General features: G+C 38.7%; 2 protein-coding genes across 4 annotated transcripts in view; both read left to right on the forward strand.

Annotated features, from left to right (window-relative positions):
* LOC134537554 (neurobeachin-like protein 1) overlaps positions 1–23,759 on the forward strand; it is a 611,081-nt gene that overhangs the window by 531,180 nt on the left and 56,142 nt on the right. The gene's annotated exons all lie outside the window — the stretch shown is intronic.
* On the forward strand, positions 9,086–21,941 carry LOC134537564 (cuticle protein 7-like). Its single transcript, XM_063378129.1, has 2 exons — positions 9,086–9,116; positions 19,201–21,941. Exons 1-2 carry the CDS (start codon positions 9,102–9,104, stop codon positions 19,651–19,653), a joined length of 468 nt encoding a protein of 155 aa, XP_063234199.1. The 5' UTR covers positions 9,086–9,101; the 3' UTR covers positions 19,654–21,941.

Genomic DNA, 23,759 nt, shown 5'->3' on the forward strand with positions numbered 1-23,759 from the left:
TATAAATACATTTTACATAATCTTAAAGAGCCCAAAATGGAAATCGCTTAGAGTAAACGTTGTTGCATATTTATTCTTCTTTAAATTGGTATATTTTTTAAGTGTCTCATACAATTAGTCTGACCGCTGAAGCGATCCGAGCCGCGTAGTGTATACTACTGCGATGTTGTCGAAGTAGGCTCGGGTCGGGACGAATTTCGCTGTAAAGAAACAAAGGTTTTTAATACATGGAAAATTATTCCAAAGAAGAAACTTTGTACAGTTGTAGAGTGAACGTTTCTTAGTAACATATCAAAAGTTTACCGATGCAAACCTTGTGCGTCACGCCAAAAACGAGCAGTTAAGCCCAAAATGTCAATTTTTTGAAACGATCCACAATAATGGATATTGCAAATGCAGTTTATGGATTAGACTGACAGTATGGAACCCAAAATAATCTAGAAACATTGCCCTATCTGAGGATAGTAATAAAAAGTACACAGTTTTAACATCTTTAAATAAAATAGACAATTTAAATCATTAAAGTTGAGAAATTCATTTTCATTCAATTTTACGGAAAAGTTAATACATCTTACAAAAATATAAAGAGCCCTACGTGAAAATCGCTTTCAATAAACGTTGTTGCATATTTATTCTTCTTTAAATGGGTATATTTGTTAAGGGTCTCATACAATTTGTTTGACCCCTGAAGCTATCCGAGCCGTGTAGTGTGTACTACTGTGAGGTTGCCGAAGTCGGCTTGGGGTCGGGACGAATTTCGCTGTTAAGAATCATGGAAAATTATCCCAAAGCAGAAACTTTGTACAGTTGTAGAATAAAAGTTTCTTAGTAACATGTCAAAAGTTTACCGATGATCCCTTGTGATCACACCAATAACGAGCAGTTAAGTCCTAAATGATAATTTACCAAACGATCCACAAAATTGTGTTTCGTAAATAATTTAATAACTCTATAAATACTTTTTTTAAGTAGGCTCCCAGTATACAGCAAACTTGGTTTGTCCTCAAACGCCATATTACTACGGTAATAGGAATATGAAATCACTACAGACAAGATTTTGTTCCGTTTACTATGGTGAAACCAGAGCTAACCGAGAAATGACCGAACGTCCCGGAAAGTTGTGATATTTGACGATATTGCGCGAGTAGCACACCCGTACGTGACTACAGAGAATGAATAGTTTCCTTAACTGTTAGGATTTCTGGTACGAACACCCTCTCACAGGTAGGGTCATAAAATACGGTCAAACTCTTGCAAAAACATTTACCACCGCTATTTGCCACTAGCAATACAACGACGTCAGCTAGGCGCAGCACTCAAATACATTAACTTATTAAAAAAAACTCAATATGTAATGCTACCTATACGTTTTACAACACAACTCGTGTTTTATTTATTTTCTGAAAAATAAACCTATTATTATAGGAATTATGTTGTAAAAGTGAAAAAAAAACTCAGAGTACATTTACGATGTATCGTTTTATTCGATTTTTATGTGGTAAACTGATTTTAAAGAAGTAAATATATAATTATTCATTTTGTCGAATACAGGCTACATTAAAATTTTGCATTGTTCTGATCTAAAATAAAACGATGTATCAGAAATAAGAAAAAAAATTTGTTGCTAAAAAAATAATTTTTAATAATAAAATTTTTGAAACATAATAAATCCATGCAGATATAAAACCAGAGGTCCTCTAGAGTTTTTCATTTACAAGTTCCAAGCAGAAATCGTTTATTGTTAATTTTATTGTGTCAAAAAACATTCATATAAGAAAAAAAACATATCTCATTACATGTAACATACACCCTCTCATAATAATTAGCTATGTTTTAAGTAATCCCTAAATAAGACCCAGTTGAATGAGTGTCGCAGTACGCAGTGTGTCGCAATGCCGCGCTGGAACGGCGCGGCGGTGGCCGTGAGAGATCAGTACGGCCGCATACACTGCAACGCTCGGGCCGCTTTAATAAGCTAACTAATTACGTTAGACTCTTTATAAATATACTGTCTTAAAGCTAAAGGTATAACCAAAAACATTTATTTGGACATTTTTCGCATTGGACTCTTCAAATTGGTGTAAATAGTATTTTTATCTGAGTGGCAAAGATAAAAAATAATATGTCATGAATTAATCGCTTAATATCACATCTTTAATATTAACAATTTATGCTTTTTACAACATTAAAGGCTGTATTAGAGTCTCAAGATTATTTTGGTAGTTTTATGGACAGTCTAAATTAAAAACTGTACAAATGGGTTGGTAGCATTTTAATGGACTGATGTAAGTCGCTGTCATCTAGGACTTAAATGCAAATTTTCGGTGATACGCACAAGGTCTACAGCGGTAAACTTTCGGTATGTTATTAAGCATAGTCAAATCTACAACTGTGCAAAAATTCAGCTTTGGACAAATTTTTCACAGGTTTGTGCCTTTTTAAGTCTTGGTTTCCTGGACTATTGGCAGCACCTGGGCGGCGCGTGGGTAGGTCTCCGCCCTGTGGGGCGCAGGGAAGCCTTCATTTCACAGACGAGAGAGCCACGCCCGAAGTTCCCCGAAGTTCATGCTCGCTTTTTTTTCCCCGTACCACAGCAGGTGTATTTATTTGGGGAAAACCGTTTACATGATTTCACAGCATCTTTAATGTAGCTATCTTAACCAAATCAACCGTCCACAATGTTTTAAAGTATTTATAATGTAGCTAACCTAACCTAATTGACCATTAGTTATCATGAGTTGTATATTTATTTACAATGAACCAAAAAAAAACCGAAGATGCACGATCGGGCGTTTGGCTCTCTCGTCTGTGAAAAGAAGGCTTCCCGTGGGGCGTAGTCCGTGGCTTCTCCGCCCGAGGGACCCAGCGTAGCGGCTAGACACGCGCTCAGATCTATTGCTACCGGGGGTGCCTCCTGTTTCAGGTCAAGATTTTATATTTACAGTAATTACAGATAAACTTGTAGACTTTTCTAATTGTTTAACTTTCACTAAATGAAATATATATATACCGCGCATACTTGTTGTATGATTAGCTGCCTAAGTTACATTTGTAACGTTTTTGGGTTGTACAAATAAGGAGAATTTAATGTATTGAAAAAATTAAACTTTGCCATTGGCTACTTCAAGAAATGGTTTGAATTTATTTCAGAAAATAATAATTAATTTTACTTGGAATTTCAAAATTCTCAAATTTGCTAGGATTTTGACAGCCAAGGAACATGACATGAGTTTGTGTGATAGAAATGCAAACCATATCATGAAGTAACCAGTGGCATTGCAGTTAAACCTAAAAAGTTTCAGTTCAGCAATAAATTAAATTCTCCTTATTTGTACAACCCAAGAACGTTTAAAATGTAACTTTGGCAGCTAATTATGCAAAAAAAGGGATGTGCTGTATAATTTTTTTCATTTCGTGAAAGTTAAACATTTGAAAAAGTCTAAAAGTTGATCAGTTATTAATAGAGACCTGAAAAATTCGCGGATTCATTTCGTGATAGTCTAGAATCCAAAAAAGTTTTCCCTTTTTACTTCATCAGTGATTGGGCCAGAGTTTATCTGAATGATACTACTCGGCCAATGAAAAACCTTAAACTAAAGAAGTATCGAATCACTAGCGTCCCAGTTAACAGGTGTCACGAGTCAGTAGCCAAAGAGCAGATGTAATTTTCCCGAGTGCACAGAGGATCATGGAGTATATCGTACAGGTCATTGAAATCGCGAATTTTTCCGGCCTCTAGTGATTAATATAAATATAAAATCATGACTTGAAATGGGAGGCACGCCCTTAATGAAGCAACCCCCCACAGCCATTGCTGATTGACCGACAGGGATATCATCATCGCCAGTAGCGGACCCAGGGGCCGAGCACCCGAGGCCCGCGAGGAGTCCCAGGTCGCGGACTGCGACCCCTAACCTTCTGTTTAGTACCTATAAAAAAAATGTTATGACGGTATTGTAAACATTATTATGCCGTGCAAGGAGTTCCCCCCCCCCCCCCTGTTTTCTTTTTTGACCCAGCGCTCTTAGCCTATCGGCCCTACCGCCCTGGGGCCCTCATGGGCTTGGATGCGGATCACGCCGCATACGCAACCGGGAAGGGCGTTTAGAGCTTTGGCTATACACAGAGGCTGAGGCTACCCATCTCAGCGTATGTACCACCTTCGGCCCCCTACCCCACTCAGCTGACCAGAAAGTTGGATGCTCCCTTAGCCCTCCGGAGTTGTCATCACTTCTGGCGCCTGCCCCAGTCTCCCGCATCACACTGGGACTCCTCAATCACCCAGCGAACCCGCGGTCCGGTGGAGGCCTACCCAACCTCTTCCAGCTGTCCAGGCTGATGAGGTATTGTAAACAACAGACTTTGAAATTTTTGCTGCGAGGCATAGATGACAAAAAAATGGCCAATTAAATTAAACTTAATTTCGCCTGGACATGTTTACTGCCACGGGGGGAGAAACTCCAACTGCCGAGACTCAGACCTGGTATTTTTTTTGAAGTAGTTTCGGGCCCACCCGCTAGATAGTAGCGTTCATAATACATTACTGGCATAGCTACATTTATTGTGAGAAGTACGTCATAGCTATTATCAGGCAAACAAACCAGTGGGAATTAATTCACTTTATTTTGGTGGCCACATATTTTGTGGTGTGGCATAAATACAAATTTTGCATATACTACTAAAGAAAGATATTGTAATTTTGTGCAACACATGGTTATGGTTATTTTGCATGCATAAATTACGTTTTTCGAGATTTTTTTTTTTTTCAAAACATGGAAAAAGATAGTCGGATATTCAATAACTTGACTTTTTTTCCGGGTTTATTGGTGTACGCAGTCAATACTGGAAAGCTATTCGGGGAAAGGCTTACAAATAAGTCTTAACTGTTGGAGTTACAGGGACGACAGGAAGCATAAATACCCGGGTAAGAATCCGAACCCAGTATTATGGAAAACACTATTTGGTATTGATACAAATGTTTTTATGTAAATGTACAAATATACAAATATCTGTAATCTGTAAATTACAATTTATTGAATTGTCCACAGTTAGTATTCGAACAACCCCAAAAGTAAAGTGTTGATTCGAACGAGGTCGTTTGGTCCAGTGGTTACAGCTTCTGGCTGGTGGATCACAGGTTCGACTCTGGGTCGAGGTCAGAAATTTTCTACCCGTGTTCAGAACTGAATGTTATGTAGTACCATCACCTACATACTGCGGAAGGCAGCGGTAGTCCACCGCTGAATCACTACTTCGAGAGTCTGGGGTGCATCACGGGCTCCTACGCCGCGGCGTTTATCTGGGAAGTAGAGCGATAGGCTTCTGCGAATCCGATTTTTTATTCGAATTGAACTTCGAACAAATTGTCAAATTATTAACGAATATCAAACATTTTACGAATCGAACTTTAAAATACAGTAACACCTTTTTAATTACATTTCACAAGTGCAAAATACAATTATATTATATACATTTCACAAAAGGATAGTTTAAAATGAAATAAATTAAAAAAAAAACGGCATTGCAATTTCTTAAACGGGATTTTTTTTATTTTTAATAATGATTTTGTCGATTGACTGATTACGCACATAAAAATAGTATTTTTTTTACTTTTTTTTATCATAATTACATATATTTTGTTACACATATTATTTTGCAGAAAGAAAATACAAATTTCTTAATAAATCATATTGGGTTCATACACGTTACCCATTTTCATTTAAATTTTACGCTATTTCCACTTGCTGTAGTTTATGATAACCAATAAAAATAAATTTTTTATCTGAAATGTTGAATTTATTGAATATCAAGTTATCCACAAATGCCGAATATTTTTCGAATAATTTACACTCTTTCTTATTTCTTTAATTAATTTAGATAATACAGTATATGTAAGTCATTCACGGTGATGCTTGGTAAATTTCATGTCATAATTTTTTTAAGATGATAATTAGGGGGGGGGGGGGAATAGTTTTAGGGAAATGCAATCAACGCTTATGCCCACGGCTGTATGCAGTTGTTATTGTGGTTGTTGTTGTTGTTGTTCCCGCACGAAGTCACGTGACAAAATAAGCGACAGCGACGAGAGCGTGTCTCGTGATTATGACGACGTGGTCGTTAACCAAAAGGTTCATAAACTTGAATGTTCATTTGCGTTAAACTTTTATGGGCTTAACGATGTGACGTAACTTTTAATGCCGACATTAAAGCTGGCAGCTAAAGTAGGCCCAGCTAGGGCGTGTTTGTGTGATTTTTCACCGTCAGTCACGTTGGTAGTGTTCTTGCCCTACTCACGGTAGTGTTTTGACCTTGAACCGTTGAAAAGCATGAATATATGCTGAATATGCCATGACAGTATATCCTTACGTAAGAAAATGAGCGTGTTCTTTCAAAACTCTTAATTGTATGGACTAAAATTGAAATCATGGGCTAATATTATTTTAACATGTCAAAACTGATGAGCTAATATAGATTTTTTTAAAAATTTGATCCTATGTTTGTATGTTTTTTGAGTATCTACGGCATCGTCTAGATATATGTTTTTTTTGTCAACATGCCAGGTCTTTGCAAGTCTACCTTTTCCATACCTATTCCTCCCGAAGGTAGGCAGAAACTAGACAGTATTAATTTGATCAAAGTTATTAGAAAACTAGCATAGCCCCGCGGTGTGAAGCCCGTTAAATTCTAAATGTAGTTTTTCAAGGATAGGATATACTGCATCTATAATATTCGACGTAGTGTCTCATTTAGTACGATTTCAGCACCGTTAGTGTTCAAGTTTGAAGAATAAAATGCTCCTTCTCCAAGGTTGAGTAGTTGTTGTGGGAAATCATTACCTGTGTTTCCTGTTTGATTTCATGCTTGTTCAGTCTTTGAATGGAACTCCATAAGCGAGATGATATTAAGCAAGATTTAATGATGTCTGTACATGTCCCTTTTGTAACGACGTGATGTTTCTGCCGAAAATCACCAGCAAACACAAAATTAACCCCACCCAGGACGGCATCAAAACGTTCGGTCAACATTTTCAACATGGGCTCTATGACTCATGGCACATTTGTCCCATATTATCAATCATGTATCCTGAAACAATTTGCCTAGGGGCCTACGTTCGGTGCTGGTCTCCTAGCACGAGCTTGGGAAATGTGATCTCTGTGACTCGAGAGACGCTGCGTAGTTTCAGAAGAAGACTCTTACGTTCGGCGTAACTTTGCTGCTCCCGTCTGAGATTTCAATCTTGAGAGTGGCTATTTTCTTTTAGGCATGTTGTCGTTACTATAAAGTTTCAGTAACCATAAATTTACACAAAACTTGGTACAACACTTATACCGAAAACGTTTCACAAAACTTCAATAAGGTAAAAGTTAGAACCTAATCTAAATGAGTTTTCAAATTAAAATAATGTAAATGCCATAGATGTACTCGCCCAAGCACTCTAAACTGATTAAACTATTCATAGAGTTATACGTAGAGAATACATTTAAAACCTCATCTTGTAAAATTTCTTGGACCTTTAACATAAAAACAGTCTATGTGGCTGGAATAATAAACTTAGATAAATTGTATCTCGGACTTCTTTGTAAAGATAATAAATTTCAATATTTTTTATATTAGTTTTATTTAATATGCTATACATTTTATTTGTTTATTTCAAAACTTAAGGCAGCGCACGCCGATACATCAACCAGACAGTTAGGTTTTTCTGACTTCAATTACAGTTATTGTGATTTCTAACTGAAAACACGTCTTCATCAGAATAATAAATAGCCTATAGCACTCAGAGATAATGTAACTTCATACTAGTGAAAGAATTGTCAGAATATAATCAGTAGTTTCAGAGATTACATCTATATCCAAACTTACAAATTTACAAACAAACGTTACCCCTATATAACTTACTATAGATGATTCGATATAAAAATTACATACTTGGCCAATCGAATTATTTTAATTGGTTCGCTGCTACGAAAATGTAAATGTTTGAAGGGTTATTACTTCCTGCTAGAAAAAATGTGACGTATTTATTTTATATTTAAGGTACTTGAAGGCCGTAATCATTAACATTGCAGCATAGGTCATGGTTTCTATCCTAATTATCTATCATGACTCAGAACTTTTAAGCCCCGACTCGAAAAGTGTTTATTTTTGCCTAGGTATTAAATAAAAAACTATGTATTACCAGGGAAAAATAAAAAGAATGTCGACAGAGCTCACTGCTTTAACATTAATTTTAATTCTAGTCATACATCGTAAAGAGCTGTTGATTTCTTACAAGCATGGTTTTATTTGCTGATTAGGTATTGACGACAATGCAAAATTCAGCGAATGAATTTACTTATTACGTTCTAGCCTCTGTAGTCACTTAAATACACAGTTGTAGTTTTCATTACTCCATTATTAATCCTTGCTTTGTGTATGTTGGCTAACCTGCTGGAGACGATAAGTAAGGGCGCCGCATACACTCGTGCATTATCTGGGGATTTGAACACAGGAATTTACATTCAACTACGCAAAATACAGTAAAGTTATTGGTGTTCTGTGTTAATTGATGCCAATCTTTCATTTTAAAAAAAGTTTTTTTTTTACGGGAAATTCAACGTATCTGATGTGCACATGAAAGACACGTGCTGCACCGGACTGTTATCCATTGTCATAAGTGTATATTAATTGTCCAACACGTCCCCACTTATGTACACAGAGACAGAAGTAGTTAAAGACCTCCTGAATAACTAGGTAGTAAGTCCATAATGATGAGAACACCAACGACAGCGACAGCTTAGTCACAATGTAAAGACGGTAAGTACAGCATTAAATGATCCGAGTTGGGGGGGGGGGTTGTCTCTTATTAATAATTAGGACCCGATACTGGTCCCTGAAGATACGGCTACGTTTTTAAACAAAGATCCTTGAGTAGCGACGGACGGCGGAGTGGTACAGTGGCGTGGACCTATCTAAGTGCGGGATCACGACGCCGCGATTGGCCAACGTCTCGGCCCCTCTGTCAGGAAGTGGCCGCCCATTTCCTTGCACCGGCGCGGCTATATAAGCGCTCGTCTGGAGGGGGACCGCCACAGTTGCATCGCCACCTTCCCAGCCTCGACATGACTCTCTCCACGGTGAGTATGCGGCCGTCGGCGGCACTTCTGCCCGCTGAGAGTGCCAGGCTCGGGTTGAAACGCGAGGGATTTCAACTAACGTGTTGAACGAGAGAGACTTCAATTCACCACATAGAACGAGAGAGACATAAATGTACGCATGGAACGAGAGAGACATCAATGTACTCATAGAACGCGAGAGATACTTCTATGACCGTACGATGAGAGAGACTTCAATGAAACCTCTAATGTCCCTACGACGTGAGGAGACTTTAATAAACGCGTGGAACGAGAGAGACTTTAATTTACGCGTAGATCGAGAGAGACTTTAATTCACGCGTAGGACAAGAGAGACTTTAATTCACGCGTAGGACGGAGAGACTTTAATGCACGCGTAGAACGAGAGAGACTTCAATTTACGCGTCGGATGAGAGTGACTTCAATGTGCGTAGAACGAGAGAGACTTCAATGTGCGTAGAACGAGAGAGACTTCAATGTGCGTAGAACGAGAGAGACTTCAATGTGCGTAGAACGAGAGAGACTTCAATGTGCGTAGAACGAGAGAGACTTTACTGCACGCGTAGGACGAGAGAGACTTTACTGCACGCGTAGGACGAGAGAGACTTTAATGCACGCGTAGAACGAGAGAGACTTCAATTTACGCGTCGGATGAGAGTGACTTCAAAACACGCGTAGAACGAGAGAGACTTTAATTTACGCGTAGGATGAAACTTTAATGCACGCGTAGGATGAGAGAGACTTTAATTCACGCGTATGATGAGAGAGACTTTAATTCAAGATTAGGACGAGAGTTACTTCACTGGATATGTATGATATGATAGGCTTCAGTGTGTATCGTACAATACAGGTATGTAAATTAACTTATTGGACACGAAAAACGTCAATTCCTATACGGGACTAGCAGAATAAAAAAGAACTCAGTTATAAAGTTGGACACGAGAGACTTTTATTTGTTTTTTTATATATAATTTGGGTGCGCAAGTGATTCACAATATTTTTTATTATGTTTGAGTATATTTACTTTATTTATGTTGAAAAATTTTAAATGAAATTTCAATAAATAGTATTATGAGAACTAAACAAAATTATAAGTAATTTACTTTATTTTGGCTTTAAAAAACTTTAAGTGCGTAGTAAATTATATGAAGTTAATTTTGGCAATTTTTCCCAATCACATACAATTTTTTTTTTCATTCATTACCAATACCAACACGGTTTCTGTTCTACGAACGTGTTTATATTATTTTGAATTATATTTTTTTTATATCTACAGATATCAAAAATAGTTTGTAATTGATTATTGTTTCGTTTCGTAATTTAAAGCGTAAATATTGTTATTTAACTTTTTATATAATTTAAAGTTCATGTTGGAAAATATATAATTCCTCTGGCTCCGCGTGATCGTTGTAATACAGTACGACTGTATGCATAACGCACTTGACCATAATGCGACACGGCCTCCTTACAGAAGATTATAAAGTACCAATAACCACCCATACCTTCTCCGCGACTCGAACCCGGAGCGCCTCAGTCTGTGGCTCAGCAACTGTGCGGTCGGTTCTAATAGTGTCTGAGTTTTTAGATTAACGTTACTTTATTGGCCACCAAAAGAGAACTGTTATTAGAGAAAATTAGTGTTGCTTATAGCATCCATGTTTCTGTAACAGGTCCCTAACTTGAGCTGTGAGTGCCGTATTTTAGTTACATTTTTTTGGGGGAAATTGATTTCATTCTGGTTTGTTGTACTTACGCTCCTCAATTAATTATTTACTAAATAAATTACAATACCTATAAGGATGACTACAGGCAAACGAGTTTTTTTTTTAAATATACCTAACCTTTTATTCACTCATCATTCACTGACACTACGTATTGTGAACTTTTTGTTTGTTTGTTTATTTAGTATAGGGCGAAAACTCAGAAAGGTCGCGGTTTCGACACATAACAAAAGGTGTACCGTCTTTATGCGAATCATTCAACTGACTTGCTATCTTGTAAATTCGACATAATTTCCCCATACCGTTTCAGTGAATGAGATTGTGGGAAGTACCTACATTATGACTTAAGTCGTAAAGAGTTTTCAACTTATTTTTTCGTGACGAACCTTCAGCTGAATATTTCAGGTATAATACAGACTCCTGTATATTAATGATTCCGTGGAAGTTATCCTGACGAGAATGTTTTTCTGCGGCGCAGGTAGGTAGGTAGGTATACATTGACGGTATCGCCACAGACGTGACTCGAATATAAATTATTTTCAGCTTGTCACGCTTGTCTCTATGACGTCCGGACGAGGGAAAAAAACCTCGCTCACACGTGACAGGGTTCCAGAAAAGGGAAATGTAGTTTTGTTATGTTCACGAAGCGCGCGACGAGACTGAGAAAGTTGGTAAACGTGTCAGTTGTTCACGAGACAGTTCAGGCCTTGTTTTCGATGTTTGTCCGCGGAAGTAGGCGACGAGTTGCAGTGCTTTCTCTCCGCCGCGAGCAGTTAGGACCTGGAACTCACAGTGTAACGGTTTTACACATTTAGTACTTGGCCTATAACTGTTTCCACTAAACAAACACGGTAGCTAATAATGTTCGCAGACTTTCACGGCCATTGTCTGAAGTAGCTTCATCCCTGATGATGGCGACTGCAATGTCGACCGAAACGTTGGTGAATTATTCGCCAAGGAAACGGCTATAACCCAGAACCCAAGCTACTTCAAACACGGTAGCTGTGCTACATGTTTGCTGACTTCCATGACGTACTTTTTTTTTTTGTAGATTTCGAACCTTTTTCATTCATTACCAACCATAGTGCACCTATTTTTTTCGTTTCCTGGTTCCAAATACCCCAAAACCATTGTCAATTTCAGAAGTGTTTACACGTATCACTTATTTATTGCCACCATGACTGCCGTAACTTTACATACATTAAAAAGGTAAAAATTAACGGTCCTGTTCGTTAATAGACAAACCAAATGTTTTTTTAACTGTAAACTTACTACAACTACCTTAATATGAATTATATTGCATCCGTTTGAAGTTATAATACCTCAAAGAGTTGTGCCAGAAACAATTTTTGATACAGCAACTAGTGACAAAAATTAAATCGTAAAATAAATAAATGTATTACTCCCTTAGTAAACACATTATCGAGATCGTTCCAAATTTTAAGATTTTCTTATTATTACAGTAATATTTTATGTGATAAATTTATATTATATTATTATGAAAGGTCGCGTCGTGCACGAATGACGAGAAAATAAAAACAATAATAGAATCTGGACGACTTGACAGAATTAGATGGGGTTGGTTTTGCCGGCTATATGTTCTCATTTCGGAGACCTGAAATTACAGAACTAGTCAATACAGTGTAGAGTTTAAAAAAAAAAAGTCAAACCCTTTTTTTCATAAAATAAGGGCTTTAAACCAAAAAATAAACAAAAGTGAAAAATATTGGCTAAAATTATTAAAATCACATGATAAAACCCTCTAATTAATCATATCTTAGAACGAAATACATTTAAGTGATTTTATTTTACAATTGCATGCTATAATGTTTAAATAAGTTAAAATTAGACTAAAAAAATTTTTATTGTAATAATTTAATTTTACAGACAGTATTTTTCACTATCAATTTTTTTCTTGTTTCAAACCCCTAATGTTATAAAAAAAAAGCCGTTAGCATTATTTTACTGTACACTGTACTGACTATTTATGTGCATTCAGGTCTCCGTAATGAAAAATATCCAGCCGACAAAACCGATCTAATCGAATTCTGTCCAGTCCGTTCGGATTAAATCATTGTCTTTATATTCTCGTTGTTCGTGCCTTTTCTATCCTCTATATTTTGTCGACAACAATAGATGCGGTAACACGTGAGGGATCTTGAGGGATGAAGAGATCTTGTGATTCTAACCTGTGTCGAAAGGGTTGAAGCCTGCGCAGCGAGGGTGTAGAAAATTTATGTTCAGATTATTTTAGGACTTAAAGGCTTCCCCATGCTTTATCCAGGCGGGTCGAGAGGACCACTACTCAAGTACAACGTACTTACTAAACTTTATCCAACCCGGATATGGAATTGTACTTCTCTCTGAATGTCGGTCAACAGGGCGTGCGCCTTGATGCGGCGGTAACACGAGCGATAGGTTGTCTAATTCGGCTACCAATGGACTCATTTTAATTTCTCTGAAAGGATCGATCATTGCCCACCTTTTCAAATCAACGTGAACTGTAAATAAGTAAGGTGTTTGTGTGATATTTTTTTTTTGTTACATTTCGTCGACAACGAAGTCATCAGGGACACTGGCACACACTATTCATTCAGAGTTTTATTTGTGTTAGTGCAGGCGGGATGATAAGTACGATGCTCGCCTGTGTTTCTGGCGCGGTGTCGCCTCTAAGCGCATGGCTCTGAACTGGCGCACAATCTTCTCGTCGTGAATAGGGCAGCTGTGATGTTTGGGCGTTGACCGTAACATTACATCGCGGGGGAATTATGATAAAGGTGTAATTGGGAGTTCATTGAGTGCTTTCGAGAATCTTTACCGGGTCTTTCATGCCAAAAAAAAATTCTTAAAACAAGTGTTTTTAGCCATTTGCTTTCTTCTATAAATACAGTTGAAAAACGAAATACGGGTTGCTAAAGGCAACTGGTCCGCCCGTTGCGTATTCTTAAATGTTCATCGGAAACAGACACCACTAGGATATATGAAACCGTTTTAAAAGTGTGTGGTTTCAATGAAACACGGTAGCACAGCGGACGCCACCTTGATTGCGGTCAGGGTGCGCTGTGGCATGCATGGATGACTCCGGTAACATCGCGCTTCCCGGGCCGTGCGTGCTCGTTACCCAACGACTGTGTGCCGAGTTGCGCAACCACGGCACTCGCGCGCCTCGCCTCGGCTGCGTGGAGTGACCGTCACTCATGCTCGGTGCGCCCTCGAGTACACACGAGTTAGTGCACCCTCAAGTACTCACGAGTTAGTGCGTCCTCGGGTATACAAGAGTTAGTGTTCCCTCGAGTTCACGAGTTAGTGCGACCTAGAGTACACACTACTTGTTGCGATTTCGAGTACACACTAGTTATTGTGTCTTTGAGTACACGAGTTAGAGCGTCCTCGATTACACACTAGTTATTACGCCTTCGAGTACGTGAGTTAGTGTTCCCTCGAGTACACGAGTTAGTGCACCCTCAAGTACTCATGAGTTAGTGCGACCTCGAGAATACGCTAGTTAATACGCTGTCCAGTGCACACGAGTTAATGCGCCCTCGAGTACACGTGTTAAAGCGCCCTCGAGTACACACGAGTTTTGCGCTTCCGAGTACACACGAGTTATTGCGCCCTCGAGTACACGAGTTAGTGTACCTTCAAGTACTCACGAGTTAGTGTTCCCTCGAGTACACGCGAGTTAATGCGTTCTGGAGTCAGAATGGCTTATTCTAAGTGTATGGTTACCTTCATCTCGTCATGACATCGATACAACTCTATCACGAGATGTCTCGATTGAGAAAAAGATAAACTTACAATTAGAATAAGTCCTTGATAAGTAGTACGCTACAGTCGCGCGGGGAGGTTCGGATTAGCACTCCTTCCCTCTCCTATCTGAGACTCGAGAGTGGTGTTAACATTACAGTAGAAACTTTCCGTACAAAATTCGAATTTATATCCAACATATCAAATGAAAATAAAATGCTTTATATGTTTCGGTTACCCTCTCGTTCATAAAACCATATCCTTGTATTGTTTCCGACGTATTAACGTCTCGAAAAAAATTTAGGATACGAAACTTTTGTGGATAAACTTTTTATAGTTAAAGTCACATTTGATCTTTTCGATCTTTTTTTTTAATAGTACCCCAGGGTCCGCCTTCTTAATCATTAAAAAATTGTATGTAGTATGGAAAGAAAAATGAATTAATTGGTATAATAATTGAAGAAAGGGATATGTGATTCACAGAGGAGAATTTCCAAACAAGGGTTGATCTGTGAGCATAGTAATAACAACAAAAATAAAATTATTGAAAATAACTTAAATTCAAGTTTTATTGTTACATTATTCAGGCGTTTTTAGTCGTGTGTTCTTAGCAATACATTTTAATTGTTTACATTATTTTCCAAATCCTAGTTCCGCGACCTTTTAAAGGCTCAGTCCAACCCTTAGTTATCCATTAAAACTTTTTTTTAATACTTTTCAGTATTTCCGTTCTTTGATAAAATGAACCATCATCTGTATTCGAGGTGAATTATGTTATTGAGGATATAGCATATTCGTAAATTCGTTTGTAGATGTTGGAATGCCTCGGGGTGGTTAAAAAAATGTTTTTACTGAATCGGCAAATCATGGTGTTTTATTTAACTGCTGAAAATAAATTTTTGCAATTTTTTTATTACCTAACATTGCTAGAGAGTATAAATATGTGTGTTTAAGACTTGAAGCTGTAATTTACTATGACGTTACTATACATTTTGATTGTGGTGTTACCATAATGTGGAGATCATCCCACTGATTTTGTTGACTTAAAATTTTTGTAGCTACTTCGTTGTGAAAGCGTAGGCGTTTTTTACTCTAACATTCGTGCTTTAAAAACATTTGGCAAGCTTAACGTGGAGTTTACGATATTAAAAAAGAAAACTTAATTTTGCTTAAATCGTCCGAGATTCGAACCCAAAACCTCTTTCAATGCAACCTCTTAACGTGCTGACCACAAACGTCTCTTGTTTGATTTGTGAGCTGCGATGATAAAGTGCATTTCAGCTTATCTGAAGACTCCTGTAGTATTTGCTAGGTGTTTTCTTTCAGTAAAAAAAAATTAACAATTACTGGTCCTAGTAAGTGTTCAGCTGAATCAGATATATGACAAGCAATGTTAATGTTAAGTTGTTGCCAGACGTCGTTGATGTTGAATTAGGACATCGAAATCGTTACAGACGATGAGAGACGGTGAATTGACGACGGATCATGGACGAAATGCAAGGACGAGGAAAACGAAGGCATCCCGGAAAAAATTTACCGACGACGGTCTCGTTAAACTCGTTCCCTACTTGAGAAATCCTGGCCGCTGCCATTATTTGAGTCCAAAATGTCCCGAGTGGCCAGAATGCAGAATGTTTCTACCCTAAAAATGTGTAAGAATGATTATTTAAAAAATAAAAATTTATTCTTTAGAATGCCCTTTAAATATTAAGTTTGTGTGTTTGTGTTTTTTTACCAAGTATTATTGTATTACTGACTCTTGATAACTAGATTTTGCATCGTGGCAATATTTTCAGAATCGAATTCGATATTCGGATTTGATATAAAGTTGAGTCGACCCATCGCTGGTGTATTCAAGAAGAGTTGGGGATACATTATTTTGCATCATGCGATCTTACGTTCTCAGAATAAAGTTTATCAGTTGTCGGTATTTCACTTAGCGAGATGGCGCGCATGTAAAACATTGCCAATAGTTTTCCTTAAAATTATGGTATGGTCGCTTACAATAGCTCATAATCGATTCCTTCCTCCGAATTCCAATTATTGTGTTGGTTTTAACTTATCGATCTCAAACGATTTCTCGGATGATTTATTTGTCGAGTAGTGTGCGCTCGAATTATGTTTGTTATTGGCACCGTTTCGCCGACCGTTTCTCAAGTCCTGCCGCGGTGCAATTAGGCACATTTCAATCCGGGGAGCCCACTGCGGTGGTCGTGCGGACACGACGAAGCTCTTGCGTCGGCAGGAATTATTGCCTCGCTCCAGTTGGCATCTCGCAACTGTCCCGTGACGACATCCCCCCATCAATCAGGTTGGCGGCCCTGCGGCGGCCCGGACAACCCCTCATTGGGACGCAGTTCTGTTCCGGGGCGTCGTTTTCCCTCCGCCTGTTCGCCGGCCCGGCGTTGCGCAAGGCGTCCGTTCCGCTGTCCGCGGGCGATCCGTGACGTTGGACGGACTGCATGACGCGCGTGACACGGACACTTCCCGGCCATGTGCCGACGGAACTGTAGTACATCAGCGGGTGTGCTAGCGAGGGGGGGTTTGATTAGTGCTTCTAGCGCGGTGTCTCCTCTGAACCGGCGCCGCAGTCTTGTCGTCGCGCGCATGGGGCAGCTATGAGATCTAAGCGGTAACCATGACGTTACATGGCGGAGAAATTAAGATAAAGGTGTAATGCTCGAGTGCTTTCAAGAATATTTACCTGGAGTTTCAAGCTAAAAATTATTCTGAAAACACGAGTTTTTAGCTATTTTTACTCTTTGAGTACACAATTTAAAAAAGAAATACAGAAAAAAAAATCTACTCATCTGCTCTCGGTGTGTTCTTGAATGGTTTTCGTAAACAGACCCCATTCCGATATCCTGACCAGTTTTTAAATAGCATGTTTTTTTTTCTGAAGCAATGGACACCGTATGTATGCCCAGGTAGCCGGGACCCCTAAGCTAGCTTGGATTTCACGGTTGTGTTGCGTCGCAGTTGTACCATTAACCGACGTTTCGCTTTGCATTGCAGCAGACATATTCAGGGTTGAGAATCCACTGAGAAATTGGAGGTGTTAAGACTCTATGTATACTCGCCAAGGGTCTTCAGGTAGCCAATTACGACACGAAACCCAAGGCAAGTATATATGTATAGAATCCTACCACCTGCCAGCTCTCAGTTGATTCTCATCTCTTAAGATTCCTGCTGCAGCGCAGAACGAAACGTCGGTAAACACTACCACTGCGACGCTTCTAAACCTCCAAATAAAAAATAGGTTTTTTGGACAACGGTCTTGAAAGCTCGCAAACTGCTTTAATTGCATGTGTGTTTTGTTTACATTCTGGAATTAACTCGCGCGTGTTTCACAAACTTTAAAGTATCTTTTTGGTGCAGTGTACTTTTTTTTACTTAGGAAACTTCAAACACATTCTGCTTTGTAACTCCGACATGAAGAGTAAAAAAAATATTAAATTGAAATTTATGCCAATAGTCCATCCCAACAAGTAGTGTTTTTTCTTTGACGATTTTATGTTAGGTATTAAGCTGTGATTTTACACGAATTATTCAATTAAATAGATAAAGTTATTTGTTTTCCAAATAAATAGCTATAGCCAACCATTTACCAATATTTCTCTCAAAAATGGTGGATTAATATTCAGCTGTCGAACTGAAAAACTTAGTGAAGTCACCTGTCAGAACCTTTCACTCGCTCGTTTAATAAACTGTACTGCGTGCGTCCTATGAAAATTTTTTTTCATAGTTATTTTGGCATATAAGCCGTTAAGTGTAGTTTGGAGCCACAAATGTGGCAATGTGCATCATGTGCGTCTAAAAGCGGTGATCATAAGACGAGATCATTAGATATCAATATGTACAGCAGCTCAACTGAGCGATTTTGTAGAAGGCATCGGTCAGTAACTTTTGGTAGGCACCATTCCTGCATTTGTCCGGAAGCCATTCCGGGAAAATCTACGGAAACCGAAGTTTTAACACTTCCAAATCCAAGTCCAGTGTTTTACCACAGCGCCATCTCGCTTGGTTCCAATCCTGATTCATTTTTAAATATATATTTATTTAAGTGTGTTTCTAAAATCATTTGTAAAATAACTACACCTGTTATAAAATAGTAAGGAAGGCCTAATGTAAACTAACTCAAGACCAGCTTAAGAAAATAATATCACAAGGATGATAATAACACATTATGTCCATAAAATAATTTCCCAGTTATAAATTTTAATAGTATCAACTTCAAGCGTTGTAGAGTTTTGGTTGAAGGTAACAATTAAAGAGTAACTCAAACAGTTAGGCTAAACGAGGGGTTGCAGTGTATCAGACAGTGAAGGTTGCAACCGTTAAACGTTTAGGGAGAGTTTATATTTATATATATATTTAATTTTGTCTCCCACTGTTAATTAACTGGGTTATTCAAGAGTGCTGCAAGGGTAAGAAGCTGTGCATTATTTTTTTGGAGAGGATCTGGGAATGTATCCCGATGATTTCCCGAAGAGATTGTAGGCGTATGCTGGGATGGATTGTTTGGCTGCTTGTGCAGTCAATGAGCTCGTCGAGTCGAGGAGACGTGCTGACAGGGCAGTCGCGCGGGGAGTTGAGACGCGCCGCGCTGTCGCCCGCAGGTGTTGCTGCTGTGCGGCCTGGTGGCCGCCGCGCGCGCGGGCTACGCCGCCTACCACCAGGCGTCGCCCGACTACCCGGACAGCTACCCGCAGTACGCCTTCTCCTACGCCGTCCAGGACCCGCACACGGGCGACTCCAAGTCGCAGCACGAGACCCGCGACGGAGACGTCGTCCAGGGCAGCTACAGCCTCGTCGAGCCGGACGGCAGCGTGCGCACCGTCAAGTACACCGCCGACCCCGTCAACGGCTTCAACGCCGTCGTGGAGAAGTCGGGCGTGGCGGCCAAGCCCGTGCTGGCGCCCGCCCCCGCCCCCGTCTACGCGCCGGCGCCGGTGTACGCCGCCGCCCCCGCCTACGCGCCGGCGCCGGTGTACGCCGCCGCCCCCGCCGCCTACGCCCCTGAACCCGCGTACGCCTACGCCAAGGCGCCCGCCTACTACGGCCACTACTGAGCTCTCCGTCCCCGTCCACCCTCGGTCCTTGTCTTTCCGTCGACGACTGCACGGTCCCGGTCGTCACCTAGATCTAGTCTCCTACCCTTGACGGCTACTCTTCGTCTTTATCATCCTCATCCTTGTCTTTCAGACGATGACTCTATGTCGCCCACGCAAACACCCACGTCACTTTCACACCTTCCCTTCCCCCCTCGTCGCTCCATCTGCACCGCCTGTCGTCTAGCTTCCTAGGACCTCTCGTTAGGTCGTCCTGTCTTCTTCGACAGCTCCCCTCGTGGTAACTCGTGTGCCGATTTTCCGCGTTACTCTCTGCCTTTGGTGATTGTTGTTCGTCTCTTCATTATAATCTATCGTGTATCTTGACAGTTATTGAAAGTGGGTACCACAAGTACCCGTGTCCCAAATGTCACTTGCAAATAAACACATGATTTTTTTTTCGAACACTGACAATCATATCAAGTAGGAATAACACGGGTAGAAGATTGCGTAAACCATTGGTACTACTTTTAAAAACTCGAATTTGAGACGTGACGTGACGTAGGTCTTCTGTCTTTCGGAAGTGTTTTCAAATGGAAATACTATATTTGGTTCCCCGGAAACATTGTGCTAAATTTCTTTTTATTTATAAAAAAATTGAATATTACCTCATAGTGTGTGAAAAATTTGTTTCTTTTAAACGTGTTTTACTCAAGGACATATTTTTGCCCAATAAATTCTACTATTTTGTAATACTTGCTCCACGCCACGGGATGTGTCGTGTTTGGCAGTTGGTTTTATGAGTTTCAACAGAGGTTTGGATGCTTTGCTACGCTTTGAATAAAATATATTGTGTCGTTCTCTCGTAAATTCGTTTCGTGTTCTCTCCGCTTTATTCGTACCAAGAGTGGGGGAAAAAAATATGTTTTTTTTTTTTTCCCCACCAGCCAGCCAGTGAAGAATCTTTCGAGCGTGGTTGCATTGCTCTTTTCCCAGCATCCTCCAGTCTTCGCGTGTCTGAACAACTTCATTACGATGTGACGGCACCCAAAACGTCTTCAGTATTTCTTCTTGGGCTGTCACCCTTGTCACGCCCAAAGACTATTTGGTCTGTCATCAGCATTTCGTGGTCTTGATGTCATTCTTCACAAGTAACCATGCAGACGCATCAGTGCCTTACACGGCGTTCACCACGCTATCCACTTATCGCTGTGTCCCAGCGTTGAAATAGCTCATCTCATTTCTCTCGTGCTATTTTTGTACATTATTTTTGTACACATGCTTTGCTCTAGTGTATAATTTTTTTTACCCATTGTGTCGCATCAATTTTTTTGTATTTATATTGTATATTTGAATTAAATCAATTTAAAAAAAAATTCGTTTACACTTTTTGTAACGCTTTTTTACTTCGATCTTACATGTTTTATTTATATACCTACTTTTTTAACTGTTGACTATGTGAAACATTTTTAATGAATTATGTTTTTGCTGGTTCAGATAAGATATTATTTAACAGATTTTAAATTCACAAGTTATTTATTTTTGTAACTTCTAAAAAGGAAAGTTTTTTTTTTGTGAATTGTGCATTTCGAATATTAGATCGAATAATAATTACTTATTTTTAATGCTTCATTTGCCTTGTGTTTACTCACATTTAAATAACTTGTTTGACAACGTTTAAAGTTATTTACAAAAGTAAAATATAGTAAATTTAACAAGGAAAATACTGATATTTAAATGTTGTAAAAGTATGTATATTAAGGCTAAAACGGGTCACATAAATATTTGAGTTTTAATGTTATTGCAATTTAGAATTGTGGTTTGCCTTTTATTTTTATGGGAAGAGTTTACGTATGTTATAAAAATATTTTGGTAACTTGTTTCCGAAGAATTATTGTTTGTTAATCTTACAAAGAGTTTTTTAATGGGTTTATAGGCAGACTGTATCATAGTTTTTGAGCTGGTCTAAAACACATGGAAAAACTTTGTTGAAACTAATTAAATAAACGCACAGATAAAAAAAGTGCGACTGAAAGAAATCCGAGCATATAGTGTTATTATTAAGTTACTATGCTGCACATGAAGACGTGTTTTGTTTGGTGGAATTGTTACTCCACATGGTTATGCACAGATGCCATTAGGCAACAGACTTCCAAGATCATGCACAGAAAAAAAATTATGTACTTTTACAAGAGATTCCTTTGGAAACCAGTTGACGAAAAAAGTTTTTAATACAACAGAAATAAAATATTGGAACTTTGTACAACACATGGCTATGATTATTTTTGAATATATGAAATACTGTTTTCGATATATTACTGAGTATTTATTACGAAAATTGGGGCATTACTTTATTTTTTATTGATGTTTCATTCAATCATTTTAAGCCATAAAAAAGATAATCGAATATTAAATAATTTGAATTTTGTTTTATTATGCGTATTAAGGGGGTGCCTCCCATTTCAGGACTTCATTTTATATTTATATTAATCACTGATCACCTTTTAGACGTTTTCAATTGTTTACCTTTCACGAAATGAAAAATATATACAGCGCATACTTTTTGCATAATTATCTGCCAAAGTTACATTTTTAACGTTTCTGGGTTGAATAAATAAGGAGAATTTAATTTATTGCAGAACTGAAACTTTTTAAGTTTAACTGCATTGCCACTGGCTATTTCATGATATGGTTTGCATTTCTATCACAAAAAACTAATTTCAAGTTTCTTGGCTGTTAAAATCGTAACAAATTTGAGAATTTTGAAATTCCAAGTAAAATTAATTATTATTTTCGGAAATAAATTCAAACTATTTCTTGAAGTAGCCGGTGGTATTGCAGTTAAACCTAAAAAGTTTTAGTTAAGCAATAAATTAAATTCTCCTTATTTGTACAACCCAAAAACGTTAAAAATGTAACTTTGACAGCTAATTATGCAAAAAGTATGCGCTGCATATATTTTTCATTTCGTGAGAGTTAAACAATTGGAAAAGTCTACAAGTTTATCTGTAATTACTGTAAATATAACATCTTGACTTGAAATGGGAGGCACCCCCTTAATGTGCGCAGTTAATATTGGAAAGCTATTCGGGGAACGGTTTCAGATAACTTTTACTGTTGGAGGTACTGGGGCAACCCAAAGCATGAATCCGATCCCAGCATTCCTGCCAACATTATCTTTTAGCAGTTGTTTTCATGTAAATGTACAAATATTTAATATCTGTAATTTTGCATGAACATTTATGTTCCATTTACAAAAAAAAAGGTCTGTAAAGTCGGTTTACGGACGATAGTTTAACGTGACGTCATAACAAAACATTGATGAAATATGAATAAAATTGAATCATTTTTATTGAATTATCACTATTTTGTATGGATACAAAGAAGGAGTGGAATGAAATCTACAATTTAATTGATAAATTTACTTTTATTTGCACTCATTAATTCAAATACGTTTATTACTTTAACGAACAGATTATTTTAACTATAACTTTTATACATGTTTGCTATTTAACTTCTTCCAATGTGTGTTAAGTATTCTGTTAAGGATAGGACGATGATAGGAAAATTAGGAAACGAATGGGAGTGTTTCAAGTTTAATGTGCCTCGAAAAAGTCAAATCGATGGTTGTTCCAATCGAGTGGAAGAGAGATAGATGCGGCGCAAGCGTACAATGAGCGTAACGGGACAATGTGCGTAACGGGACAATGAGTAATCCTTTTTCGTGCGTGCAGCCGGCGTTAATCGATTTATTAGACGTTATCACGTCAAAAAAAAATAATAATGTCGGGTCTCACTCAAGAAGGGAAAGAGCGTGTGACTAGATGTCTTGCACATCAGAAGTCGTGGAAGCCGTGTCTTTTTGAGCGGGGCGGGGGAGACCAGAAGTTGGTCGGGAATCGGCAGTCGTGGTTCCCACATCAAAGCCTTGGCTTCGTTAAAACACCTTTACGACCCCTTTTCCGGGCCCCCCCCCCCCCCCCCCCGACTGCCTTTTGTGTGGAAATTATTATCCCACATCCTTCCAGACGCGTCCTGTCTTCGCATGCATTGTCCTCCGTGACCCCGGGCATTGTTGCAGGCAAGAGGCTTGCGTGCGGACGGGGAGTTTCACTCTCGCGTGCGTT

The sequence above is a fragment of the Bacillus rossius genome, chromosome 12, assembly GCF_032445375.1.
Source record: "Bacillus rossius redtenbacheri isolate Brsri chromosome 12, Brsri_v3, whole genome shotgun sequence".
NCBI classification, from domain to species: Eukaryota; Metazoa; Arthropoda; class Insecta; order Phasmatodea; family Bacillidae; genus Bacillus; species Bacillus rossius.